At 35.6% G+C, this 27685-nt stretch overlaps 1 protein-coding gene across 5 annotated transcripts in view; it reads right to left on the bottom strand.

Annotated features, from left to right (window-relative positions):
- LOC127847921 (uncharacterized) overlaps positions 1 to 24938 on the bottom strand; it is a 29425-nt gene extending 4487 nt beyond the window's left edge. For 4 of the 5 annotated variants that reach the window (XR_008034243.1, XR_008034244.1, XR_008034245.1 and 1 more), the window contains exons 1-5: positions 16808 to 16910; positions 11476 to 11558; positions 8241 to 8308; positions 4187 to 4375; positions 1770 to 2471 (exon numbers count right to left, since the gene is read on the bottom strand). Coding sequence is in view for 2 of the 5 variants with exons in the window: in XM_052380151.1 (XP_052236111.1) it covers positions 1770 to 2471; positions 4187 to 4375; positions 8241 to 8308; positions 11476 to 11548 (1032 nt within the window). In the remaining 3 variants the exon portion in view is untranslated. Of the gene's footprint in view, positions 1 to 1769; positions 2472 to 4186; positions 4376 to 8240; positions 8309 to 11475; positions 11559 to 16807; positions 16911 to 24599 lie in introns of those variants that run through there. The other variant, XM_052380152.1, reaches the window with a different exon arrangement.
- Between the last annotated feature and the right edge of the window lie 2747 nt (positions 24939 to 27685).

Here is a 27685-nt window from a genome sequence, read left to right as displayed (position 1 = left end):
AAGCAGCCAATATGTACAGATTTCAATGATAACACCAGAGAAGCAGTATAAAAGGGTCACACACTCACAAAATGTCTACTTTTCAGTTGTACACTGGTGTGTTAACAACAGAAAACAAAAATGATTATCTTCATAATATTTAAGTTTGTATTTAATATATTCCAATAAAATTTGGCATACATATACTTTAGTATACAAACAATATGTACGTGTTATTTGGTGGTTGAAAGTTATATAATTATTGACTTACAGAAACAGTTTTTTGTTGTCTGCTTGAAATTTAAATTTCCCTGTAAACGCTAAGCACCGCCCACTTGAAAGCTTATGAACTTCTCTGTACCAGTAGTTAGGGAATGACTCAAATCAAGTTTACATGTAAATACAGATTCAATCCTATACCAAATAGCTGTCTGCTCAAACAGTGTTTCTATTTATAAACACTCTAATGTTATCAGCAAATCGCTGGCAAATAACCAGCCCACTAGTTAATGCAGGTTAACATTTTACCACCGCAAAATCAAGCAATTGAGATCCGCTGGCAAATAACCAGCCCACTAGTTAATGCAGGTTAACATTTTACCACCGCAAAATCAAGCAATTGAGATCCGGCTTGGTGAACAATAAACAGGCAGATGTGGTGGTTGAGGCACAAATGACAACTCATCTAGGAGAAAAATGGCATTTGTCCTCTGCATTATTTAACTGCAACAGGCAGTGGTTGTCTTTCCATAGCGTAGTTAGGCCTTCTAAGCACATACTGATTTGCAAAATATGCTCTGTAAAATTAGCGTGAGCTAACGCTCACACTAAAAACTAGCTTATTTTATTAATCTAAGGACTTTCAATAAGGAAATGTGCCAGTATGTACTCTGGCTAATTCTGCCATTCACCCATGGCTAACAATTTGGCTATAGAAATTTGCATTTGGCTTCAATTTGTTCTCCTAAAAAATAAAATAAAAATAGTAAAAAATGGAAGAATTCTGATAAAGTAACTAAAATCTGGCTCAATAATCCATCAAACTTAAGAAGCCTTGTATATCATCGCTTGTGTTCGTTCTTTTATTGTATATCATTGCTTGTGTTCATTCTTTAATTGTATATCATTGGTTGTGTTCGTTCTTTTATTGTATATCATTGCTTGTGTTCATTCTTTTATTGTATATCATTGCATGTGTTCGTTCTTTTATTGTATATCATTGCTTGTGTTCGTTCTTTTATTGTATATCATCCCTTGTTTTTCTTTTTTAATTTAATATGGGTTGTTTCTAGTTGTAGATCTGTCAAAATATCTTTTTAAATCATGTATTTGCCCTAAAAACGTATCTTATCTGAAGATTCAGGATAGTTCATTAAAACCGAATAACGGGTGCCACGCTCAGCTACGGGTGCAGTTTTAAATAAATGAAAACTTGTCAGAATATTTATTTTTTTTTATTTTTTTTTAATGGTCACAGTGACCTTGCCCTTTGACCTAGTGACCCAAATATGGGTGTGGCATGTAGAACTCATCAAGGTGCATCTACATATTAAGTTTCAAAGTTGCAGGTGGAAGCACTTTGATTTTAGAGCCAATGTTAAGGTTTTAGCATGACGCGGACGGCGGACGACACGACGAGCTGGCTATGACAATACCTTGGTTTTTCTACGAAAACGCCGAGCTAAAAACAACAGCCTAAGTCATGTATCGTTCACTCCTAATAATTAAATATATAAGGCAACTAGTGATTTGCATAAAAAAGCACAGATAAAGCATAAATTCATTCTTACCACAAGAATAGGAAACAGCCAGTAGTTATTGACCATTGCCTTCATGCCGACAAGCTGAACATCCTCCGGGAGCCTCATTCGCACGTATTCCCCTTTTACTTGCCCCATTTCGTACTCTTTTTGACTAAAACCCGCCAAGCGCTCACTCAGAACTTGTAGAAGGGCTGAGCAGGGCCTCTGCTTAATCCTGTGGACCATCTGGTCGGGAAATCCTCTCAATTTGCTGACAACAACAGCTTTGTGATCGATCCCTAAAGTTTTCGCTACATACACTATGAAATGCGTGGGGTACGGCAAAAGAATGAAATAGACAAAATAGTATTTCAGAACCTTCTTCAAATATTCCCGCTGACTTTGAACTGTATAGGACTCATGAAGTCTGTACATTTTCGTGTAAATGTCTGCGTCTTTAATCTTGGCTATTGCCCCTCCCATTGCCGTGCAAAATTTAATCACTCCAAAACTGAACAGCACCAAATCGGATCTCGGATTTCCGATCCTCTCAAAACCGCAGAAAGTTTCGGCGCAATCTTCTATGACAGGGATATTGTGCCGTTCGGCAATTTCTATGATTGGGTCCATGTCGCACCATTTCCCGTAAATATGGGCCACAATGATGGCCACTGTCCGAGAAGACACAAGACTAGGTAACAGTTCAATCTTAGGTCCGGTGGTTTCAATGCTTATATCCCATGGTACTATCTGTAAAGATTAATGATTTTCATACTCATTAACTCATAAGCTGAATGGTTATAATGTTTTAAAGGGGAATTTTCAGGTTTTGATTAATTGACGAAATTTAAAAAAATTAGATTTGCAAATTTTTGTTGTAGTTATGATATTTGTGAAGAAAACAGTAATACTGAACATTTACCATGCTCTAAAATATCCATAATATGCATCAATTGACAATTTAAAAACCTGAAAATTATAAAGAGTTGCAACGCGAAACAATTTAATAATTTGGAGGCTTGTGTTTTGTCATCATATTTTGTGACACTACAAGGATTGCTTATATAATACACATTATTCATTGTATGAGCACGAATTGCCGATGGTCTATGTTTTAGACTTTTACTCCAGAGGTCAGTGGTTCGAGCCCAGTTGAGGGTAACTTGTTAACTTTCTTTAATGTTAGTCTTGTGTTTTACTGGAGCTTTTTAGATTCTTTGTTTACATTTATCAATATAAAGCATTTAATGACAAACTTTAATATCTGCCAAAATCTGTGAAAAGGCCCCTGTCAAAGAAAATGTAACTAAAATTCCCCAACAAACAACTGGTTTACTAGTTGCTTCCACCAAATGACCACATATTTTTCAACTCCATTAGTGAAACTTCTCAAATTTAAAAATCATAGTATTTATACTTTGCTTAGTTTGACTTGCCCATGCACATGGTGTATATAACAATAAAAACAAGTTATTTTTTTAAATTGATATCCACCGCAAATTAAAAAAAAATTCTGAGAGACAGACAAACGGAAGGATGTACGAAGCCAATTCTATGACCCTTCGCCTTTGGCAGGGGATAAAACAAGAGCAGTCAGAAGACAGCGCGCTCGACTATTCGAGTGCTTGACAGTATAACGTAAGCCATCATGGAGAAGGACGGTACAATGTGGGTGTGTGATCATTTAAAAGATGATCTTTCAAAATAAGAAAGAAAAAAAAAATTGGGGGGGTTGGGGGGGGATAATGTGGGTGTGTGATCATTTTATAGATGATCTTTCAAAAATAAGAAAACAAAAATTTATAAAAAAATAATTGCGGGGGGGGGGGGGTATAATGTGGGTGTGTGATCATTTAATAGAACTGATGATCTTTCAAAAATAAAAATAAAAATAAAAAACATTTGGGGGGGGTTGGGGGGGGGGGTGGGGGGTTCGCCAGGGATGGTTTGGGTGAAGTGCATTGCGATATGTAAGGTAAGTGTTGTTTTGTCAAACATTAACATAGATTTATCAATAATATGCATATTCTAAGTATAAAAGGGGCCATAATTCTGTCAAAATGCTTGATACAGTTGTCTGCTCTTGTTTTTAGGTTGGGGTCATGATGGTAAACAAGTATGCAAAATATGAAAGCAATATGTCAAGGGACATTGAAAATATTTGGGGTAGTACGCAAACTTTAACATTTGCACGCAAACGGACAAGGGAACGGACATGGGAACAGCAACGCGGACAACGGGGTGAGTAGGATAGCTCCACTATATATATTTCATATATAATAGTCGAGCTAAAAATATGTAACTTACATGTTAATTGCATACTTATTTAAAAAGAACAAATACATTAATCAGAATTGATAAAACAATTATAATGCACTAATGGATAAAGTGAGTAATCTAACAGTTGTATTTTGAGCTTCATCAAACAGCAATGTAAAATATGTTCACATGTTTGCAACCTGTACCTTCAAGTTGTGGTGTTTCACCACTTTTGTCATATCTGGAATATTAATGGCAGACATGATGACTTCTGACCCTGGGGGAAAGTTCATGACCTTGAGATAAAGGTCAAGGCCAGATCTGACAGAGAGACAAGGAAGAACTTTGTTGCTGTTATTTGAGGTTGTCCACATTTTCTGTAGGTCATCATTAACCTGCAAGAGAAATAAATAATGCAGTGATTTTTTTAAAAGTACGGTAAACCGGCACTTTCCCAATTTAAAAAAAAAATCAACTTTCCCAATTGCTGTCCCAAAAATTTCAAATTGAAGGTGTCAACACTCACAAAAAAATAATAAAATGCAACATTTAGTTAGTTTGCCACTGCAGCACTTTAGTTTGAACCTAAGTAAATATACTATTGACAACTTGACAACACTTAGTTATCAATTTTAAAGTGTTTGGGAGCAAAAAATCAAATACACCAATTTCCCAATCTGACGACTTCACAACGCGAATTTTCCCAATTTAAAGGTTTTTCGCGCAAAACTACCAGTACTTTTCCCAATTGGGCAAACAAAATCACTGTAATGACACACATCAGTTCCATAAGGGCACTTATTAACAGTTTGGTAAAAAGAAAATTTGCAATAATTTCACTACATTCAAAAGAGAATGAATGCATTATGTTTGAACAAGGGAAATTACACTCCTGACGAAGAACGATGTTGAAAATATTCGTTCATTAACTCTTTCAGTGCTGGAACCGAATTTTGAAGGCCTTTGCAGACAGTTGGCGTCTCATCAGGATCCAAACTGTTTGCTATTCTGATAGTATTCTTTGAAAAAAATCGAAGAAAATGCTCATTTTGGAAATTCAGCAGACAACATTTTAGCAGATGACAAATTTCCCAGCATGCTCTTAATGTATAATCATCATTCAAAATTGGTAACATTATAACGTGTTAGTAATACTTTTCCTCCATAATTTGGAAAATACTTATAGTAATAACAGTGTTCTCCAGCAAAATTTGAGAAGCAAGTTATATTGTCAAAGAAGCCGGTGACTCAGCAGTATTTGCAACATTTCGATTGCTATTTTGGGGAAAGTAGTCGGCAACTAGATTGCATGTAACCAGAGAAATCATCGGCTGCCGGTGCTTCCGGAGAACACTAGTAATAACATAGTGTTATAATTCGCTGATAAAAGCCAGCATAAACAGAGATAGCGCTGACTTTTACTTTCAGAGGAAGTGGGTTTCAATGACGTGGGGAGGCAATATTTTTCATAACACCTTTTCACATTCTGTTGAAGTAAGTTAAGGCTATTCAAAACATATTGAATGATATTTTACAAAAATCAACAATCGGTGAACGATCATGATGTGTTTATTTCAGTATTCAACTTCTATTCATGAACGATCATGATGTGTTCATTTCAGTATTCAACTTCTATTCATGAACGATCATGATGTGTTCATTTCAGTATTCAACTTCTATTCATGAACGATCATGATGTGTTCATTTCAGTATTCAACTTCTATTCATGAACGATCATGATGTGTTCATTTCAGTATTCAACTTCTATTCAGATTCATGGTATGTTCATCATGTTCTGTTGTTTTTTTTAAATATTCATAATTTATGCCTGATTTTCAGCTAAAAAATAACCTTTTTTAAATATGTCGAAAGATCTTTGAGTAGACTCCACCCTCACTAGTATTAATCACCATTTTTTAAGACTTTAGACTTTGACTAAATAAAATTTTAACACTGACATGATGTATGAAGTCCACTTAAAATTTAACCTTTATTAGTCTTCACCAACTCTTGTAACAACATGCTTTTTATCACCCGCCAAAAGAGAGGAATATAGAATTGGGGTTGTCTGTCAGTCCTTCTGTCTGTCACAATAAACATTAGGGCTATATATCTCAGAAGCTATATAAGATATCAACATTAAACTTCATGGGTGTATAGATATCAATGAGAAGTGTTATGTACAAGAATCATAACCCTACACTTTCTTCAATAAGAGTTATTGCCCTTTGTTTTGTTTTTGTGTATGATGATTTTTTTCAGGGCTAGAATACTACGCAAGATTTCAACATGAAGCTTCATGGGTGTATTGATATTAATGAGTAAAAATGCCATGCTTAAGAACCATAACCCTTCACTTTTTAAAAAGAGTTATTGCCCTTTGTTGTTTTATATGATAAAAATTTCTGGGCTATATCTCAGATATGATAAACATTTCAACATGAAACTTCATGGGTGTAAAAAAATCAATGAAAAGAAGTGCCATGCACAAGAACCATAACCCTGCAATTTCTTAACTAAGAGTTATAGCCCTTTCTTGTTTTTGTATGATGTAACTTTTCAAGGCTTTATCTCAGATACGCTACAAGACATGAAATATAGATATCAATGAGGGGAATTGCAATGCATAAAAACAATTACCCCCCACTTAATTATTACTTATTCCCTTACACATTATGATTTTACTATATATCAAGGGATTTGCACCGATCCATAAGCAAAGTTTATTTTTTTGCGGGGGATATCAATTAAAGGTATTTGCTTGTTTTGATGCTTCATGACATCAGTTAGGAATGAAGTCATGTAATAACAAATACAGTTCCTGTGTATTTTCTTGAAGCATTTTATGAAAAACAAGAGTTCCGCGGTCGGAGATGACCGCATTGAAGCCGGATTTTTGATTTAAATGACAGGAAAGTACCTTTCGTGTTTTTGTCAATGCAATACTTAAATTACTGAAATATTGTTCAAAGGTCAAAATGAAATGTAAGTACTTTTCAAGGCATGAGCAAAGTTTGAGATTCTAGGTCCAAGCATACCAAAGTTACAACAATTTTAACATTTTAACATTTAAGTTCACAGTGACCTTGACCTTCAAATGAATGACATTGAAATGAATGACCTTGAAATGACCAGTGGTCATCTAAGTGTGCTTGCAAACCTTTACGTCAAGTTTGAGATTCTAGGTCCAAGCATACCAAAGTTATAACAATTTTAACATTTTAACATTGAAGGTCACAGTGACCTTGACCTTCAAATGAATGACATTGAAATGACCAGTGGTCATCTTCTAGTACTGGCCAATCTTTATTTCAAGTTTGAAGACTCTAGGTACAAGCATACCAAAGTTATAACATGAAATAAGAACTTTAACATTTTTACATTCAAGGTCACAGTGACCTTGACCTTCAAATGAATGACCTTGAAATGTCCAGTGGTTACTTACTAGTTCTGGCCAACCTTCATGTCAAGTTTCAAGACTCTAGGTCCAAGCATACCAAAGTTATAACAACTTTAACATTTTTACATTCAAGGTCACAGTGACCTTGACCTTCAAATGAATGACCTTGAAATGTCCAGTGGTTACTTACTAGTTCTGGCCAACCTTCATGTCAAGTTTCAAGACTCTAGGTCCAAGCATACCAAAGTTATAACAACTTTAACATTTTTATATTGAAGGTCACAGTGACCTTCACCTTCAAATGAATGACCTTGAAATGACCAGTGGTCATCTGTTAATCCTGGCCAACCTTCATGTCAAGTTTGAAGACTCTAGGTCCAAGCATACCAAAGTTATACCATGAAATAAGAACTTTAACATTTTTACATTCAAGGTCACAGTGACCTTGACCTTCAAATGAATGACCTTGAAATGACCAGTGGTTACTAACTAGTTATGGCCAACCTTCATGTCAAGTTTCAAGACTCTAGGTCCAAGCATACCAAAGTTATAAGAACTTTAACATTTTTTATATTGAAGGTCACAGTGACCTTGACCTTCAAATGAATGACCTTGAAATGACCAGTGGTCATCTGTTAATCCTGGCCAACCTTCATGTCAAGTTTGAAGACTCTAGGTCCAAGCATACCAAAGTTATACCATGAAATAAGAACTTTAACATTTTCGAGCACGCCGCCACCCCGCCCGCCCGCCCGCCCCGCCCGCCCCCCCCGCCCGCCCGACAACATCAATCTATAAGCCGAGATTTTTTCGAAAAAAATCCGGCTAAAAATTCAGTTCAGCCTTTGTTCGTGTCATACCTTTGCTCTGTCTGTTCCCCATGACAGACATTTATGCACAGCCGATGCAAACACCTTGGTATCAGCATCTGGAATGAAGGAAGTAGATTGTATATACAATTGCAATCTTACTGAGAACAATGAAATAATTTAGTGCAGGTTTCATTTAGCCCCAGGATTTTTTATCTGATTTTGGGAAAAGGCCTTTTTGAGGGTAAAAAACGGATTTGGGGTAAAATAAGGAAAGTCTTAAATAATAAATTTAACATATTTTGCTGTTTTTAAAACAAATTCAAGGCAACATGTAATTTAATTATTCAATATTTTTTCTATTTTCTACACTGGATCAGGTAACCTTATATAATTAAAGATTTATTTTTTTTATATCATTGTTTTGGGAAAAATCTCTGTAAGAGGGGAAAAATTTGACAAGGGGAAAAGGACGAAATTCGGCGGGTCTCACTCTCAAACAAGGAGAAACAAGAGATGAGTTCGTCAGAAACACAATGCCCCCTAATGCGCCGCTTTGAAAATTCTATTTTTTTTACCTTTGACCTTGAAGGATGACCTTGACCTTGATCTTCCACCACAAAAAATGTGCAGCTTCATGAGAACACCGCTTTGAAAAAAAAAATAAAAAAAATTGACCTATGACCTTGAAGAATGACCTTGACCTTCGTGAACTTCCACCACTCAAAATGTGCAGCTTTATGAGAACGCCGCTTTGAAATTATTTTATTTTTTTTCACCTTTGACCTTGAAGGATGACTTTGACCTTGAACTTCCACCACTCAAAATGTGCAGCTTCATGAGATACATATGCATGCCAAATATCAAGTTGCTATCTTCAATATTGAAAAAGTTATGGCCAATGTTAAAGTAACTGGATGGACAAACGCCACATATTTGACATTTGACCTTGAATGATGACCTTGACCTTCACCTTTCACCACTCAAAATGTTCAGCTCCATGAGATACACATGCATGCCAAATATCAAGTTGCTATCTTCAATATTGAAAAAGTAATAGCCAATGTTAAGTTTTCAGACGGACAGACGCCATTTATTTGACATTTGACCTTGAAGTTTGACCTTGACCTTTCACCACTCAAAATGTTCAGCTCCATGAGATACACCTGCATGCCAAATATCAAGTTGCTATCTTCAATAGTAAAAAAGTTATGGCCAATGTTAAAGGTTTTTTTTGACGGACGGACTGACAGACTGACATATACACATACTGACCTACTGACTGACGGACAGTTCAACTGCTATATGCCACCCTACTGGGGACATAAAAAGTTATGGCCAATGTTAAAGTTTTCGGATGGACAGACGCCATATATTTGACCTTGAAGGATGACCTTGACCTTCACCTTTCACCACTCAAAATGTTCAGCTCCATGAGATACACATGCATGCCAAATATCAAGTCGCTATCTTCAATAGTGAAAAAGTTATGGCCAATGTTAAAGTATTTGGACGGACTGACAGACGCCATATATTAGACATTTGACCTTGAAGGATGACCTTGACCTTCACCTTTCACCACTCAAAATGTGCAGCTCTGAGAGATGCACATGCATGCAAAATATCAAGTTGCAGGGATTGGAACTAACATTTTACTATTGGTTGCCAGCACGGACAACCATCTTTAGTATGTTGGTTGCCCAGCTAAAGAGTAACAAGGGACAAAATTGTCACAAAACCAGGTTTTCATTGTGAAAAAAAAATCTGATAAAGGGAGAAAACTCAAACTGAACTTTTGAAATGACCAAAAAAAATTAACCCCCTTTGTAATTTTTTTTTTTTTTTTAAATCTATTTTTAGTCGTGGCGACCTTGACATTGGAGATATTGACTTGATTCTTTCGTGGGACACACCGTCCCATGATGGTGAACAAATGTGCCAAATGATTTTAAAATCTCACAATGAATGACATAGTTATGGCCAGGACAAGCTAATTTATGGCCATTTTTGACCTTTGAACTCAAAGTGTGACCTTGACCTTGGAGATATCGACGTAATCATTTCGCGCGACACACCGTCCAATGATGGTGAACAAATGTGCCAAATGATTTTAAAATCTGACGATGAACGACATAGTTATGGCTCGGACAAGCTCATTTATGGCCATTTTTGACCTTTGAACTCAAAGTGTGACCTTGACCTTGGAGATATCGACGTAATTATTTCGCGCGACACACCGTCCAATGATGGTGAACAAATGTGCCAAATGATTTTAAAATCTGACAATGAACGACATAGTTATGGCCCGGACAAGCTTATTCCGCCAGCCCGCCAGCCAGCCAGCCAGCCCGCCAGCCAGCCAGCCCGCCCGCATTCGCCAATCTAATAACCAGTTTTTTCCTTCGGAAAACCTGGTTAACTAGCTCAGATATATGTACATTTTGTGTCATGAGTATCAACTACAATCTTTAAATAAAATAATAAATAATTACATAACATTGCTCACATGACACACTTTTAATGCATTATGTATACTTATGAGCCTGAATTTAATCATTTCCTATGCCTTAATAATGAATACTTTTTAAATCATTATTGATCCATGGTCGCCAATTTGTATTTAATTTTAATTGCACTGAATTGTTTCAAGCTTTAAAAAGTTAGTTGCCCAGCCGGACTACCAACTTTGGAAATTGAGTTGCCCAGGCCATAATCTACTTGCCCCGGGCTCACGGGCAACCACTAATTTCCATCCCTGAGTTGCTATCTTCAATATTGAAAAAGTTATGGCCATTAAAGTTTTCGGATGGACGGACAGACTGACATACACACATACTGACTGACGGACAGTTAAACTGCTATATTCCACCCTACCGGGGCATAAAAACCTAGCAAAAGCATTTTTCATCATTTTACACACATGTAGAAAATATTTATGCACACAATAAAAAGGCCTTTTTTCATCACTTTGGAAATATGACCTAAAACCATAAAATAAGGTTTTAACGTCATCAATCTATTTCAATAAAAAAAAAATGTACTATACTAAATTGGTAAAATTTGGTGAATCTTATTAATAGTTATATATCAGTATAATGGAAATAACAGCTGCAAAAATGGTTATTTCCAAATATCAAACCATCAATAAGGACTTTTCGGACTAGAGTTGGCGAAAAAATACATGTTTTGTTTGCAACTAAGAACATAACCCCATAACTGCTATGAAACAAGCCGAAATTGCCTGTAACACAAACTATTTTGTATCTATACTCAGCAAAAAACGTACCAATCATTATACAGGAATATGGCAAGTAGTTGTCCATCTTCTTATCACTGCAACTTGATGACTCCTTTTTCATTTGCTCTTATCTTCAAATAAAATGAACAGTACATAAGTAAAGAATTGAGAGTACAAACATTCTGGAACTGAGACCAAAGCTGTTGCCTTTAATTCTTCAACTTAATTATGTGAAAGCTCCTTGTAAACTTTAAGTGGCAAGTTGGCAGCTTGCTCATGACAGAAGTAAAATTCATGGAGAACTAGATCATGGGTCAAATGCCATACTTTTTGCTTAAAAGAGGCCATTTCACGTTTTGACAAATTGCCAAAATTAAAAAAAATTGTTTCAGATTCGCACATTTTTGTTTTAGTTATGATATTTAGATTGGGAGAGTTCTGTTGTTGTTATATTTTGTGAAACTACAAGAATTGCTTTTATAAAGTATATAATACATCCATCATTGTATGAGCACGGATGGCCGAGTGGTCAAAGTGGTAGACTTTTACTCCAAGACTCCAGGGGTCAGTGGTTGGAGCCCTGTTGAGGGTTACTTTTTTAAATTTTTTTATGTTATTTTTGATTTTTTTACTGGAGCTTTTTAGATCCAATGTTTACATTTATCAATATAAAACATTTAATGAAAACTTCAATACATGCCAAAATCTGTGAAAAGGCCCCTTTAAGTGACCAGTTGGCAGCATGCTCAGGATAAAAGAAAAAGTCATGGAGAAATACTGTAGATCTAAGGTCCTGTGCCATACTTTTTTTGCTCCAGGAATGGGCAGCAAAAATATATTTTGTTTTTAAATAAAGATTTTTCTGAAAATATTCAATGACAAACAGGGCTCCCTCGGGCTCAGAAATTTCTGTAGCCAACATTTTCGCCAAATAGATTTTTGTGTAGCCAAACTTTAGAAACTGTAGCCAAAGTATTTGACAAGCATTTTGGACTGCCTGCTGCAAGTCTACAAGTAGACAAGAGACTTATATTTGTTTTTATACATTGCAGTGTAAGAATTTAGAGCACTTGCCTTGGTATACTTACAATGTTGTGCAACTTATGGATAGGTAAATTTAATTTAAATGTAATACCATTGCAAACAACTCAAGACAATATTAGTCTTTTCATTAATTAACTATGCGATTTTACTTTAAGATTTTCGCGTTACACAGCCCCGCGGCACTGAAGATGCGAATGGTGGTTAATCAGTCAGGCATGAAAACACCATATTATTTATCGGTAAGCACATTCTGGGGTCTTGGGATAGTTGGTTGGCTTCGTTATAGCTAACACACTAATTTGTTCTTAAGATGCACTACTCCACGATAAAATCGTGACCAGATACTGGATGTTATCCACATGGAAATTTTGCAATTAGATGCAGTATTATGTAAAGCATTTTAACAAATTCTGACGAAATTAATTACAAACTAGAAATGGCGCGGCAGAGGCCGACGCGTATCCCCACGCCAAATGTTTGACCTAGGTGTGCCCCAGGGTTGGTTATGGGGCCATGCATAGTTGAGATTGACCCTAATGTCATAAGAGAAGTTCAGTATCAATTTGAAGTGAATCCGTGTAGAAATGAAAAAATTATAGTAAATGGAATTTTTGGTGGGTGTGGCCTATGTGGGCGGGCGCCCCAGGGTTGGGATTGGGGCCATGCATACCCGGTAGTTGAGATTGACCCTAATGTCATAACAAAAGTTCAGTATCAATTTGAAGTGAATCCGTGTAGAAATGAAAAAATTATAGTAAATGGAAATTTTTGGTGGGTGTGGCCTATGTGGGCGGGGTGCCCCAGGGTTGGGAATGGGGCCATGCATGGTTGAGATTGACCGTATTGTCATAAGAGAGGTCCAGTATCAATTTGAAGTGAATCGGTGTAGAAATAAAGAAGTAAATGTAAAATAACCTAAAAAAATGAGTGATAATTTCTGACGCGGCCCCACCCCAACCGCTATAACTTTTGACCCAGGGGTCAGATCAAAATTCCAAATAGTGCAGGGTCGCACATATGCTCATAGCTACCATGTGTGTAAGTTTCAAGGTTCTAGTGCTTTTAGTGTAGGAGGAGATAGTGGCCAGGACGGACGGACGGACAGACAGACAGACGGACGGACGGCGGAGATAACCAATATCCCCACCTTTTTTTCAAAAAGCGTGGGGATAAAAAGTCAAATGTTTTCATGAATTCTTTAATGGGTTTTTAATTCGCTAACTGCTTTTACTCAAATTGTTTTAAATCGGCAGCAGTCTTAAAACATATTAAATTGTTTATTTAAGCCGATAAGATGTACAGTAACACCATTGTTTTGTTTTCACACCAGACACTTTTCTTTGTCTCGATGCCCGGTTTTGACAGGTACTGATGCAGACTGCGTTTCCTCAAAGACAGTCAATAACACGATGATTCATTGTAGCATAGTCTACGGTTTAAAGAGTTACAAATCTGGGGTGGCACTTGAATGGAAAAATTCATTCACCGAATATTTTCGCCAAACGATTTTTTTATTCGCCGAAATTACTAAATTTTAGCCTTTTGCGAATTTGGCGAGCGACAGCGAAAACCCTGCAAAAGAGGACAATATACATAAAAGTCTCAATTGCATGTGTTGTACTCTGATTTACTTTTCATTCAGAAAACATCTCAAGATTGTTAATAGTCCTTCCTGTAAACTTTCGTGACACTAGTTCTTTCCCTACATCTAAATAAGAGGGCCAAAGGCCCACCGTCGCTAAACTGAGACTTCAGGGAACTTAACTGCCCTCTGCAACTTTTGAGATGTTTCTTAAACCATTTTATAAAAGTAAATAAACTGGGCCAAAACTTTATCTTGAGAGTTAAAGGGGCCGTTTAACGTTTTGGTAAATTGACAAAATTAAAAAAAGTTGTTTCAGATTCGCAAATTTTCATTTTTGTTATGATATTTTTAAGGAAATAGTAATTGAGCTACTGACCATTTACCATGCTCTTAAATATCCATTAATATATGCATCTTTTGACGATGTGAAAACCTGAAAATTATAATGCATCTTGCAACGTGAAACGATTGAATAATTTGCAAAGTTCTGTTGTTGGAGTAATATTATGGAAAACTACGAGGATTGCTTATAAAGGCAAAAAATACATCAGCTCTAAGCATGAGCATGAATGGTCGAGTGGTCTAGGCGGGAGACTTTTTACTCCAGTACTCAGTGGTTTGAGCCCTGTTGAGGGTTACTTTTTTTCCTTTTTTAAAAATAGTATTCTTGTTTTTTTTACTGGAGATATTTAGTTCAAATGTTTAAATTTATCAATATAAAGCATTTAATGACATGTTTCAAAACATGCCAAAATCTGTTAAACAGCCCCTTTGACTGACCCTTTTTCACCCTGAAATCAGTCGACTAGTAGAAACAAACAAACAAAAACTACCTACCGTATATGTCCTTATTGACGCGCACTGCGCATGTTTTTTCAAGACCCCTGCGCCTTAAATTCGAACCACTATTACCTATTCCTCATATTTGAACAGTGTAGCATTTTCATTACCTGCCTATCACAACATTGTTTTATCCAATCGTATGACAAAGTCTGCTGCAGACCCGCTGCATCGCAATGTCCAATTTAAGGCAGATCGTCCGTGGATCCCATTTTATTTTTCATTGACTTAAATATTTCCCCATTAAGAGACGCTCACCATTAAATCCAGTTTGACCCGGTATTTCGCGCCTTCACTGCGTCTAGTTGATAAGTATTTACAGCGTGACAAACAATACACTCGAACACTCAATACCATACAGTTGGCGTCATCGGCGTAAAGCGCATGTGCCACTCATGACAACGTCCCTCACTGCTGCCTTGCACCCGAGTTCCATGCAGTCCTCGAGGAATAAACATCAACAACATATATATGGATGTGGAAACAGACTATGATAGCGCTTGCCATTAGACAAATATCATTTGTTTGTCTCTTATTTAAGAAAAATAAAACACCCATCTATATCTATAACATTTTCATTACCTGCCGCTCACAACATTGTTTAATCCAATCGTATGACATAGTCTTCTGCAGACCCATTACATCGCAATGTCCAATTTTACACAAATCGTCACCTGTGCTTGCGACAATAATTATTATTTTTGTTGGTTTGTAACCTACGTAGTATACTCGCACGGTAGCATATTTACCCAGAGATCGGAAAATCATTGATACATGTATTCCTTGTTTCAATGCTTAGGGCCGAGTAATTTCGGAGAATTGGAACTCAACTTGCGTAAAAAACTTGCTCAATTAACCGTTAAACTCCACCTCCGTTCTCTGCAAAAGATTCGAAGGCGGAGCTATGCACGTGCTATAATTAAATTGGACGATTGCCATTGAGGAACAAACACGCCATTGGTTCGGCATGTTGATTGGACAAAGGAAGCCAATTTTGTTGGCGAGAAATTTGTCGCTTTATTGCTTCAGAAAGGAAACGGCTTTCCTTTGATGACGTCAAACTATCAATTTAAACAGAGTGCAAATTTTCCGAAGACTTTACCTGACTCTTTGTTTACAATTCCAGTAAAAAACACTTGCTAACATTAAACTTTGGATTAAATTATCAAAATAAAGCAAATGCGAAGCTGAGAAATATGATTAAATTAATTTGCGTCAGTTCAAATAAGACGTTTTGCGTTATAAATCAACAAGTTTTCATGACAACAAAAACTTAAACAAAGTTAATACCGCAACAGCGCGGGGATCGATATACCTCGATTTTTTTCATGAACAATCTCATAAGTCGAAGAGCCAACAAATAATTTGTATATAGTAGTTTATTTTATATAAGATTTAAACAACGGCCGAACGGGCATCGCATTGCAAAATGGTGAGCATTGAATTACGGAAATAATGCACACTTTTTCGTGTTAATTAGAAAAGAGCGCACTGCGCACCTTTATCCTGATCTAAGCAATTTACGGTGTCACCGTGTTGCAAACAAAATGGCCGCAGAAACGATGTTTCCAGATGTTATGTGTCACTCTTTAATGGATTATGGGCTACATAAATCTTATCTTATGGTTCCGATAAATTCCAATCAACCCCAGATAAGACGGCCTGTGCGTCTATTAGGGCATGAGCGTCAATAAGGACATATACGGTACCCTCCTACATTTTTCTGGCCATGTTCCCTTAACCAAGACTTTTTTGACCTTAGAACTATGGATGCACGTTCAAACTAGTCCAGTATCTAAGTAATAATGTACCCAGTTGACCAAGGTCTTAAGACTTAACCCATGCTCGTAAAAAGATGGTAAATACTTCATCACAGAGTGGGGAAAAATTTTGCCAGTCTTTGTTTCTTACCACAAAATATTTTAAGCTTTGCATTTGCCATAGTTACTTGACATTTTCTTCAAAAACACATAATATCGCAGCTAATTTAAGTCTAAGGGAAATAACTGATAATCTTGATCTGGGTTACATTCTACTGTAGTTTAACAACATAAATTAACTTTATTTTGATTTAATTGTGATGATAATGGAATTAATTTTATGTATTTTTATCATAATGGTCAGCAACATGATTATCGCTCTCCTAACAATAACGATAACAAATTAAATATTACTGTAGTCTTAACCATATCAACTTTTCAAATTATTCTCATTACTTGTCGTAAAACAAGTTAGTACACTTGAGGAAATAATATAAAATGTTGAAACAATAAAGACTGCATTAAATTAGCTTGCGGGTGAATTTTTGTCCCATCATTCATCACAGTCGAAATATATAAAACTCGTTAGAACCAGATCCAGAATGTGGTTAGAACTAGTTATGAAGACAAATTAATAGGGCATACGATTTTGATCGATTGCTTTTAATCAACGTGATTTTTCAAAACCTATATACCAACCAGCAAGGAAAAAACTAGTCGCTACAAAATCGTTAAAATAATAATAGTGGCTGCAAAAGTTAAAGTAAATAAACTGGAAATTTGTATACTTTGTAATATTTTAAGAAATCACAAGCAACATATTGATCAATTCTAACCATTTGAAAGTATATTTATTCTGTAATTATATTCCGAATTAACCACAATTCAGGGACCTATACCAATAGGTCCCTGGACAATACCACATCTTGGCAGATGCATATAAAATGGCATTAAATAAAACAGACATCTTACACAAACCTAGTGCATTTCTAATGCGTGTAAATGATAAACATTCTGTGCTTTTTTTATTATTTCAAAACATACGGTTTAAACTGACAGTTCTTTATTTTCTTATCAAGAGACCCGTTGTTTTTCTCGGTAAGTATAAATCAATATTTTATACAACGATGCGCGCTGATTTCGCGCATACAAACAACATTAAAGAGTCGCTATTCAACCTAACAAACAACGCAAAGAGTTCCATTAACAAACTATGGCTTATACATAGGAAACAAATTCATATCATATTAGAGTCGAACTCGTGCTTTTTGTATCGGCCAAATAAACGACCATTTGCAAATTAGATGAGTAACGACTCTTGTTAATTCTCACTTCATTCCATACGCACATTTACTCCAAATCTCTCAATGCTGCATTCAACAAACGACTAATCGAAGGTATATAGTTATTTTGCCATCGTATAAATCAATGAATAGGTTCCATTAAAATTTACAGTCAATTGAAAATAAAAAAAATGCACATGCATAAATAGTTTAAATACCTTTTTAACGACGCTATTTAAAACAACCGGCCAAGCGTTTTTCTCCGTTTATATTGATTGATTGATTTTGATTGATTTTATTTGGTAAACATATGAACATTACATAGTTACTACATAATGCAGACAATATAAAATATATTATCACAGCAATATACATAGCAAACCATGGAATGCACACACAATACCAAGGATAACACAAAAAAGAGAAAAATGATTTTCACTTATTTCCATTGTGGTCCTTGTTATTGGTGGCAGTAACCATGAAACAGTCATGTATTAGATTTTAATAATGTATATGTATCAAATATGTACTGTTTAATAAAGTATATTACTGATTAAGAATGAATAAATATAATCACATGTTCATTATTATCACAGAAGTTACATAAGAAAGTTACACACTGCATAGGTAGTTAATAAACACACTTTGTAGCATACTATAAGTTAAAGAATAATTATGAGATCCTTGCATCTTATTGATCATAAGACTTAAAAATGTATCACAGTATTTTAACAGAACATAAAATTCATAATAAAAATTATACTATAAAAAGCTATAAAGACTCTAAAAACTGTTTCTTGATGGCACCCTTGAAATTGTTAGGTTTAGGTACATCCCTGATGTTTTGAGGAAGATTGTTCCATAAACAGATACCATTATATGTAAATGTTTTAGAACCAAAACTTCCTACTCTTGGTTTGGAAAAACGACCAGAGTCTTCAAATGTAAAATTTTCAGCAAAATGATCAGATTCTGGCTGAGCTACCCTATTAGACCTAGTACAACGATTATGTACGCCAGACACTGGCTTAAAATTCTCACCCATATACTCTGGTGCAAGGCCATTTTTAATCTTATGTACATGACAAAGTATGATCTGTTCTACTCTTTTTGAAACAGGCAGCCAACCTAAATGTGAAAACTGTTCTTGAGCAACATGTGATCTGTTATCCATATTCAGAACAAACCTAATCATCTTGTTTTGTGTAGTTTGAAGCCTCTTTTTAAGTGACTGAATAAGACCAGGGTACCAAAAAGAGCAGGCATAGTCAAAGTGGCACTGTATAAGAGACATGACAATGAGTTTTCTGGTGTGCAATGTTAAGAACTTACTATTTCTGTATAGGAACTTTCACCTTGAGTTTGCCTTTGTAATAATTGATCTAGCAATGGTTTTACCAGACAGGAACTGGTCCAATACAGCACCTAGGTACTTAACAGAACTTGATGGAGTAATTGACACATCATTGCAATAGACATTTAACTGAGAATTTGACCTTAGTTTGGGCTTTGAGCCAAACAATATAGATTCTGTTTTACCAAGATGTAGGGAAAGTTTATTGTCCACTAACCACTCACTTATAAGTACGAGATCGCTAGAAAGAATGGATTCAATTTCTGAAATGTGTTTACCAGCTACCAGGATGCCAGTATCATCAGCATAAAGTAAAATTTTATTTCTTACCACAGCGGCCATATCATTCACATAAATTAAAAATAAAAGGGGACCTAAAATGGAGCCCTGAGGAACACCACATGAGATGGAGGCCTCGAAGGACATAGTACCTGATACGTCAACAACCTGATGGCGATCGGAGAGATAGGAGGTAAACCACCTGACTGCGTCACTATGGAGACCAATAGCCTCAAGTTTCATGATTAAAATACAATGATTGACGGTATCGAAGGCCTTCTGTAGGTCTAACAATATCATACCAACCATCTTACCTTCATCCATCTTAAAACGAATATAATCAGATATATGGGTAAGGCAGGTGTCTGTAGAATAGCCACGCCTATATCCTGATTGATAGCTATACAGAAGCTTTTTGTCATTCAAGTAACCTTCAACTTGGTCATAAATTACTCTTTCAGGGATCTTTGAAATGATACTTAAGATCGAAACCGGTCTGTAGTTTTCAACCTCAGTCTTAACACTTTTCTTATAGAGGGGAATAACTCTCGCTGACTTGAGGTCATCAGGAACAGAACCCTGTATGATTGACAAGTTAACAATATGAGCAAGGGGACAAGATATGAAAGAAGCACTATCCCTAACAAATCTAGCAGGAATGCCATCCAAACCTGAGGCCTTATTAGCACTTAATTTATGTGTATGCTTTAAAATTGTATTTTCAGACACAATGGAAAATGAAAAACTGTTTGGCACAACACCTTTAGTAGCGTAGTAATTACTTACAAAATTCTTGCCATATTTATTAAAACTTTTTGGAAGTTTCTCAACAAGTATAAAAGCAACTGTTGTATAAAATGAGTTAAATTTTTCAGCTACTGTAAATTTGTCAAAGGAAATTTGCCCATCAATCTGAAGCCCTATGCTACTTGATGAAGAGTTCCCTTTTTTAGTGGGAAGACCTAACTTCTTAAGTGTGTCCCAGAGAGATTTAGAATTGTTTTTATACTGTTCCAGTTTATCTGAAAAATAATGTTTCTTATCCTGTTTTATATTCAGTGTATGCGCTTCACTATTATATACATGTCAGTCACACCCGCTTCTTAGAATGAAGTAATGAACAACATTCATTAACGTCCGGGTTTGCTTATTATGAATACATATCCGATGTCCGGCGTATGTGTCGATTTCCGCTGTTAATAAAAGTTTCAATATCAATTACAAATGAAGTAATGAACAACATTAATTAACGTCCGGGTTTGCTTATTATGAATACATATCCGATGTCCGGTGTACGTGTCGATTTCCGCTGTTTATAAAAGTTTCAATATCAATTACAAACTATTACCGGTATAGTGGGACAAAAACGAAGTAATTGTGATTTCATCTGTTATCATTTACTCTAGTCTATATACAATCGTTTAAACTTTGTTAACAAAGAGCTGAATGCACTATATTTATTCGCAAATGTGCCAACGGGGCCGGGGTGGGGTGGGGGCACTTTAGTACAGTATGTTAGGGTTAACACATATTCGCTCTTTAAAACCTTTCGCGTGTGAGTGAACACCAACCAAATCACCACCATAATTATTATTATCGTATTCATCACCAGGTTATCAAAATTGTAATCAAAAGTGTCAATACTACTTCGCGTTCACATGTAAATAAAAGGCGTACCCATGTCTATTTACAGAATTATTGCTTTGCAACATGCGATTAATACTCTAATAATCATATCGTGTATCATATGCCGATAATTGTGACATCACGAAAAGAGTTTCATGATGGTGAAGATGATTATGACGAAGCAATCTTGATGACGAAGACAATTGAGATAATGTAGTAGTGTGGTGTTGATGATGATGATAATGATGATGATGATGATGATGATGATGATGATAATGATGATGATGATGAAAATAAGAACGGGACAGGGTTTTTGTTGTCGTTGTTGTTGTGTGTTTTCTTATGATGATGATGATGATGATGCTGCTTCTGCTGCTGCTGCTGCTGATGATGCTGCTGATGCTGCTGCTGACGACGATGATGGTGATGATGATGATGATGATGATGAGGAGGAGGAGGAGGAGGAGGAGGAGGATCATGATGATGATGATGATGATGATGATGATGATGATGATAATGATAATGATGATGATGATGATGATGATGATGATGATGATGATGATGATGATGATGATTATGATGATGATGATGATGATTTGTTTGTGTTAGTTTTTTTTAATTGGAGCAGCATTGATTAAGTTACTTATATGTGTAAAGAAGTTAATAACTGTTAAATCATTCACTCACGGCTTAGTATTTTCCATTTAAGTACACATTGTATATGATTTTACAATATCTAACCAATCTAATAATGAAATATCCTTAATGACAACTCAATGCTCACTTAAGTGAAACGTAATTTAATTTAGCTGATCTCAATAGTGTTCGACAACTTTGATCAGAATTTAAGTATACACATGAACGAGTACAACGAACACAAACAGTGAAACCTTGGAAATAAAAACGAGAGCGCCGATGGCGCTGAAAGCATAGTTGCAAGATACAGGAAAGATGCTGCTGAAGTAAATGTTTAGGTCAAAATATACTAAATAGTTTCCTTATATGTTTCGATGTAAAAGCGACAACTTTGAGCGAAAATAAATACAACATTTTGCACATAGAGACCCCCATAACCATACCTTTTCTTGACGGGCATTCTTAGCTGAATCGATTTAAGCAATAAAAAAGATTTGTCATGTTCAAACCAAAAACAAATTCGACTCAAATCAAAATCGACTGTTTTTGCGCCTTTTTCGGCCGTTTTCTAGTGGATTGTAACCTTTTGCAGTGCCATTTTTTACTTTAATCTCCAACTTTATCCTATTTCAGGGATTAAGTAGTGAACACCTATGCTTCCCCTATCAATATCTCCAAACGATAAAACCAGAACAAAGTGTACAACATGCCTTCGAGGAAAATATGATGATTTGTTTAGAAAGTACAGCCCTTCATGACTCGATTATTTAGTATATTGTAGCCTTAACGATTGCTGACATCACGAGTCGCCCCCCTTGTTAACAAAATGCTCTATTTTTAGAAACGGGAATTCCAAATAGTGACGAATGTGAATGGTTACAAAATGACATAACTATGAAAATAAATACGTAGAATTACATTATTTCACGCATACCATTATGCAACCATCCGTTTTCTTTTCCGACTTGATACATTTACAGCTTTCCATTTAATATTTTACAGACACAGCACTCGTCCAGAATTCACGCGAATCCATTAAATCCGATGCCACATTTAAACCGTTAACTCTACTCGTAACGTAAATTTCTGGCTCAAAGTAAATCATTTTAACTTCAATTAACACATCTCTTACTTTTAAACTCTACTTCATCAAATCCATAGAAAGGCACGTCAGAATCCATGTCATAAATCAGAAAACATTCATCGTACTCCGCCATTTTTTACACATTTTCAAAGAATAAAAGTGCTTTATGCCCCACTTCCTGCTGAGAATATGTTTTAATTTCTATTTATAATTAACCGATGAAATGTTACATATACTTTAACCAGGGCCTTATTAATTCAGTTATGTAAACATTTGACCTCTCACAGAACAGTAAACGAAGGAAATAGAAATTGGGATCCCATATAAATTAGGTGTGAGGTCACTATCAACAAGAACAGAATTGTTTTACGAACGAAATTTGTTTTAGGTTATAAGAAGATTTTTTGACATAAAACGGTCTTAGAAAAATTCACTAAAAACGGTGTCAGCAATATTCTTGGAAGAAAACGTTAGAAAAACGTTTCCCCCCAAAAAATTGTAAGAATTACCATATGCTAAATTAAATAGATATTTCGTCTGATTTTTGATCAGGTAAGGCTTCATAAAGGGTAACCGACCGATGTGGATTTTCAAAATGTGGTATATACCTTAAGCATAGGTGCAAGCACCTATGCTAAAAAACGCAATCTGTAATGTATTGCTCCGCATGAATACTAAAATGGTATGTCTGTGCGTAAACCACACGTTCAGCGACTATACGTCTGTCGTAAAAAAATCTTCTTCATTACTAACTTTCAGAACAGTGTTTATAAGTTTTACCTTTTATTTTAGGCGTTGGTGTTTAACTGCGATTATAGAAAATTAAACAGTCACATACATTGATGAACAAACAATGAAAACGTGTCATCTCTGATATTCACGTACACGTATTTTAAAAGGCGCGAAACTTAAGTATTGTTGATATTAAACGCACTCTGCTAACTGACAAGTATTAAAATCGAATTACTAACGCATTAGTATACAAAGTTGATACAAGACACATAGATATTTTTTATTGATCGCCCGGTATGTTGTATAGACCTTTGCGTACAATCGAGAGAGCTATCAATTTTCAATATGAAACGCGCTCTGTGAAAAGGGGATTGCATGCATGTGCGTAAAGTGTCATTCCAGACTTGCCTGTGCAGTCCGCACAGAGCAGGGACGGCACATTCCGCCTAAACTAGATTTTTGCTAAGAAGAGACTTTCTTTAAACGAAAGTTATCAGAAAAGTGGAAAGTGTCGTCCCTGATTAGCCTGTGCGGACTGCACAGGCTAATCTTGGACGACACTCTACGCACTTGCATTAAACCATTTTTGGACAGAGCACGGCCAATTTATAGTTGGTACATTGACAAGTTCAGACAATAAACTTTTGCTTTTATCAAGAGCAATCTTCTTAACAAGTCCATTTAAAACACTATCATTTTTTGAAAACATCAAATTAAATACAGTAGAACACATGAGCAACTTACGAAGAATTTTAACATAAATTCTTTGAATGCACGAATGATAAATACCATAAAGGAGCTAATAATCAAAGTGCTTTAAAGATGGGTTATTAACGTAGCATGTGCATACAAAAATATTCAATACAGTGAAGGCAATATTGGCACAATACATGTCACTTTTATATTGTTATAAAACGAAACTAAAATATTTATTTATTTATTGACATACCTTTATTTGTTAAACTACCGATCGGGGTTTCTTTGCTTCCGCTTTTAAAAGACTGTCTTTAACAATATCTCAACGTTAAATTACTCGTTATGGCTGTATCATTTACATTAAATCTTAAAACACAATTTTTATCATCATCTACTGTATCCATCCTAGAAACGAAAGAACTTTCATTTTAACAATCGCTTAGGCTAGAATACTGAATTAAAATCCGTAAATTTTCAATTTCGTAATAATTGTATTCCCCACACGACTGTTTAAGTAAATTTGAATAAGCACACTCTACTACATGTATGTATCTTCAAGGCCAAGAACAGTGTACATATAGCGCAGTTAACTTCTGAGGCGCTGTATACGGAAGAATTCAATTATTGATTTTGTACAAATAAATCGAACGTATCGATCTGTTATTTGTTCTGTTGTCATACAACTTCAGCTACAAAACACTGGTTCCAGTTTGAACAAGAAAATGAAGGGTTGTTTAAAATAAAATTTATTTTAAAATTAAAAATGAAAGGAGTGAATTAAAAATATGAAAATTTATAAACTTCAACAAACAAGGTTACAACAACAAAAACTTAACTACAGGATGAGAGTATTTGTATTGTGCGAATCGTTTGAGCATTGGCTACACGCAGGTTAAGTACTTTAATGTGATTATTATCAATAGCTATTTTATGCCACAATCGGATGGTGGTTTAAGAAGCCGATATATGCACGGAACTCTTTATTATTTGTAGCATCGATATATTCATCTATTAATCCATCGCCCTATTTATCCGCATATTTGCGCGCCATATTCGCTTATTGGTCGCTCACCTGGTTACAGTTTTCTTGTAGGTAATGTCATGTAAACAATTATGTAAACGGTTATTATGATCTCATTATTCCCTCCCTCCCTCGCTACAGGGATTCCCAAAGCAGTTTAATGAATGCGCAATAATGATAAACTGGATGTGAACTGCAAACATGTTTGCCTTTAGTGCCTCCAATATTCAGCTACGATTTCCTAAAGAGGTTTGTTGTAAACGCGCTATATATATCTCCTTGATGTCAATTGCGAACCCCTAATCGCATAGCTCCCCCAATTCCCTGCCGTTTAGTTCTCCCATCTCCAAGTGAACCGTATATGCTTACAGCTGTTTGTGTATTTTGAAGTTTTAATGGTCCTTCCCCGCCCAAGGCTTAATTTTGTGAGGACTAGGGGTGAATCCAAGCACTTGACCTAATTACGAAAGTTGGGAATATCTTATTTTATCGCATAAAGTTCTTTTTCTAATGAGAGCATTCAATTTTAGCGTGGTCTTGTGGCGCGTGAGAAAGCCTGAGTACCTGAACGAAACCCCACAAGTTCTTTATGGTGACCACCAACCTTGCTCACATGCGCATATGTTCGAAGCTAGTACATGTACCAACCGCTGACCGGACGGCCCCGTAAATATCTCGATAATTATCAGATAAGGTTCAGCTTGAAGCACAGTTGGCCCCCTACAACAAACAAGGAGGAATACCATGCACAAGAATCTTAACCCTACATTTTCCTACATAATAGTTCTTGTGCTGCGTTGTTTTTATATAATGTTATTTTCATGGCTATATCTCAGATATGATACAAGATTTCAACTTCAACTTGATGGGTAAATAGAGATAACAACGAGGAGAACTGCCATACACAATAACCATAAACCTACACTTTCTTAAATAATAGTTATTGCTCATTGCTGTTGAGGATGTATAATGTAACTTTGCAGGGCTATACCTCAGATACTTCACACGATTTCAAAATTAAACTTCGTCGACGTATAGATGAGGAGCAGTGCCATGCACAAGAACCCTAACCCTACAATTTCTTAAATAAGAGTTATTGCCGTTTGTTTATTTAAGTTATGCGCCCATCCATATACACAATTTAAAATAAATTCAACGAATTTGCTTGTAATTTAAGTACTAAAATGGTGCTTACTTGCACAACACTCTGTTTATTTAGGAATTTCTCTACGAGGAATTCACATTGGTTGATATAAAATAGTGGTATGTAGTTTAATGACAGAAAGAATGTTTGGGACAGAAGAGAAACGTTTGGAAAGTCGTTTAAACACTTTTCTTATCAAATTACAGTAGAAACCCTCTAAACCGGATCCTCTCTATACCTGAATCCTCTCTAAACCGGACAAATTGTCCCAATTTTTTTCCTATAAAACCATGCGTAAAATATCTCCTCAAGACCGGAAACCCCTCAATTCCGAATACCTGTCATGCTTTGGATCAAATTTAGGTTATTCCATACGTAATTGTACCTCTCTAAACCGCTCAGGGTTGGTTTATCGCACCTCAGACCCAGTGTCAACAAGTTGTGAATAGCGGATTAAAGACGCGTGAAATTGATAAAGTTGGTCGAAAAATTTGCAAACTGTAAATATCGCAAAACAATTTAAAGATGATGTACATATCGATTAATAGAGGTGTTAATACTGATTATAATTACTGATAGCAAACAAAGAGTTCTTTAGTGTGTTTTGTTTTTGATGTAGGAAGCCATTCAGGCTATGATAAACAAGGTGGAGAAGACTATTATGCGTGGTAGATGTTTGAAAACACAGGTCGTTCTTGACATGTTTTTCAGTGTAAAAAGGAACTAAATTAAACTAACAAATGCATACATATATCATTGTTTGTTTATCAGGGTGCACTGTTTGATTTATGTTGTGCTTTCGAAACAACAGATTAAGTGACATGTATTGTTATAATGCGATGAAGTATGAATGAATGTTAGTGAATGTTAGTTAATGAAAGTGTTTTTCCCCAAATTACACTATGTAATTGACCTTCTGAAAGTAAAATATTCAATGTCCCCTCTAAACCGGAATCCTCTCTAAACCGGAATTTCTCTCGGTCCCGGGGATGTTTTAGTGGTTTTTTCATAATAAAGAGGCATTTAAGAAGCCATTTAAAACGATAACTTAGTAAGTTATTGATTTTATAGCTTTATATCGATAAAGGGACTCGACGAGCGAACTCACACCTACAAAATTGCATCAAACAACCAAAGGTTAGTTATACAAACTTGTATTTGTATATTGGTTGCT

The sequence above is a fragment of the Dreissena polymorpha genome, chromosome 10 (assembly GCF_020536995.1).
Source record: "Dreissena polymorpha isolate Duluth1 chromosome 10, UMN_Dpol_1.0, whole genome shotgun sequence".
Taxonomy (NCBI): Eukaryota; Metazoa; Mollusca; class Bivalvia; order Myida; family Dreissenidae; genus Dreissena; species Dreissena polymorpha.
Note: the sequence above shows the minus strand (reverse complement) of the source record. Positions and strands in the feature narration are given on the sequence as shown.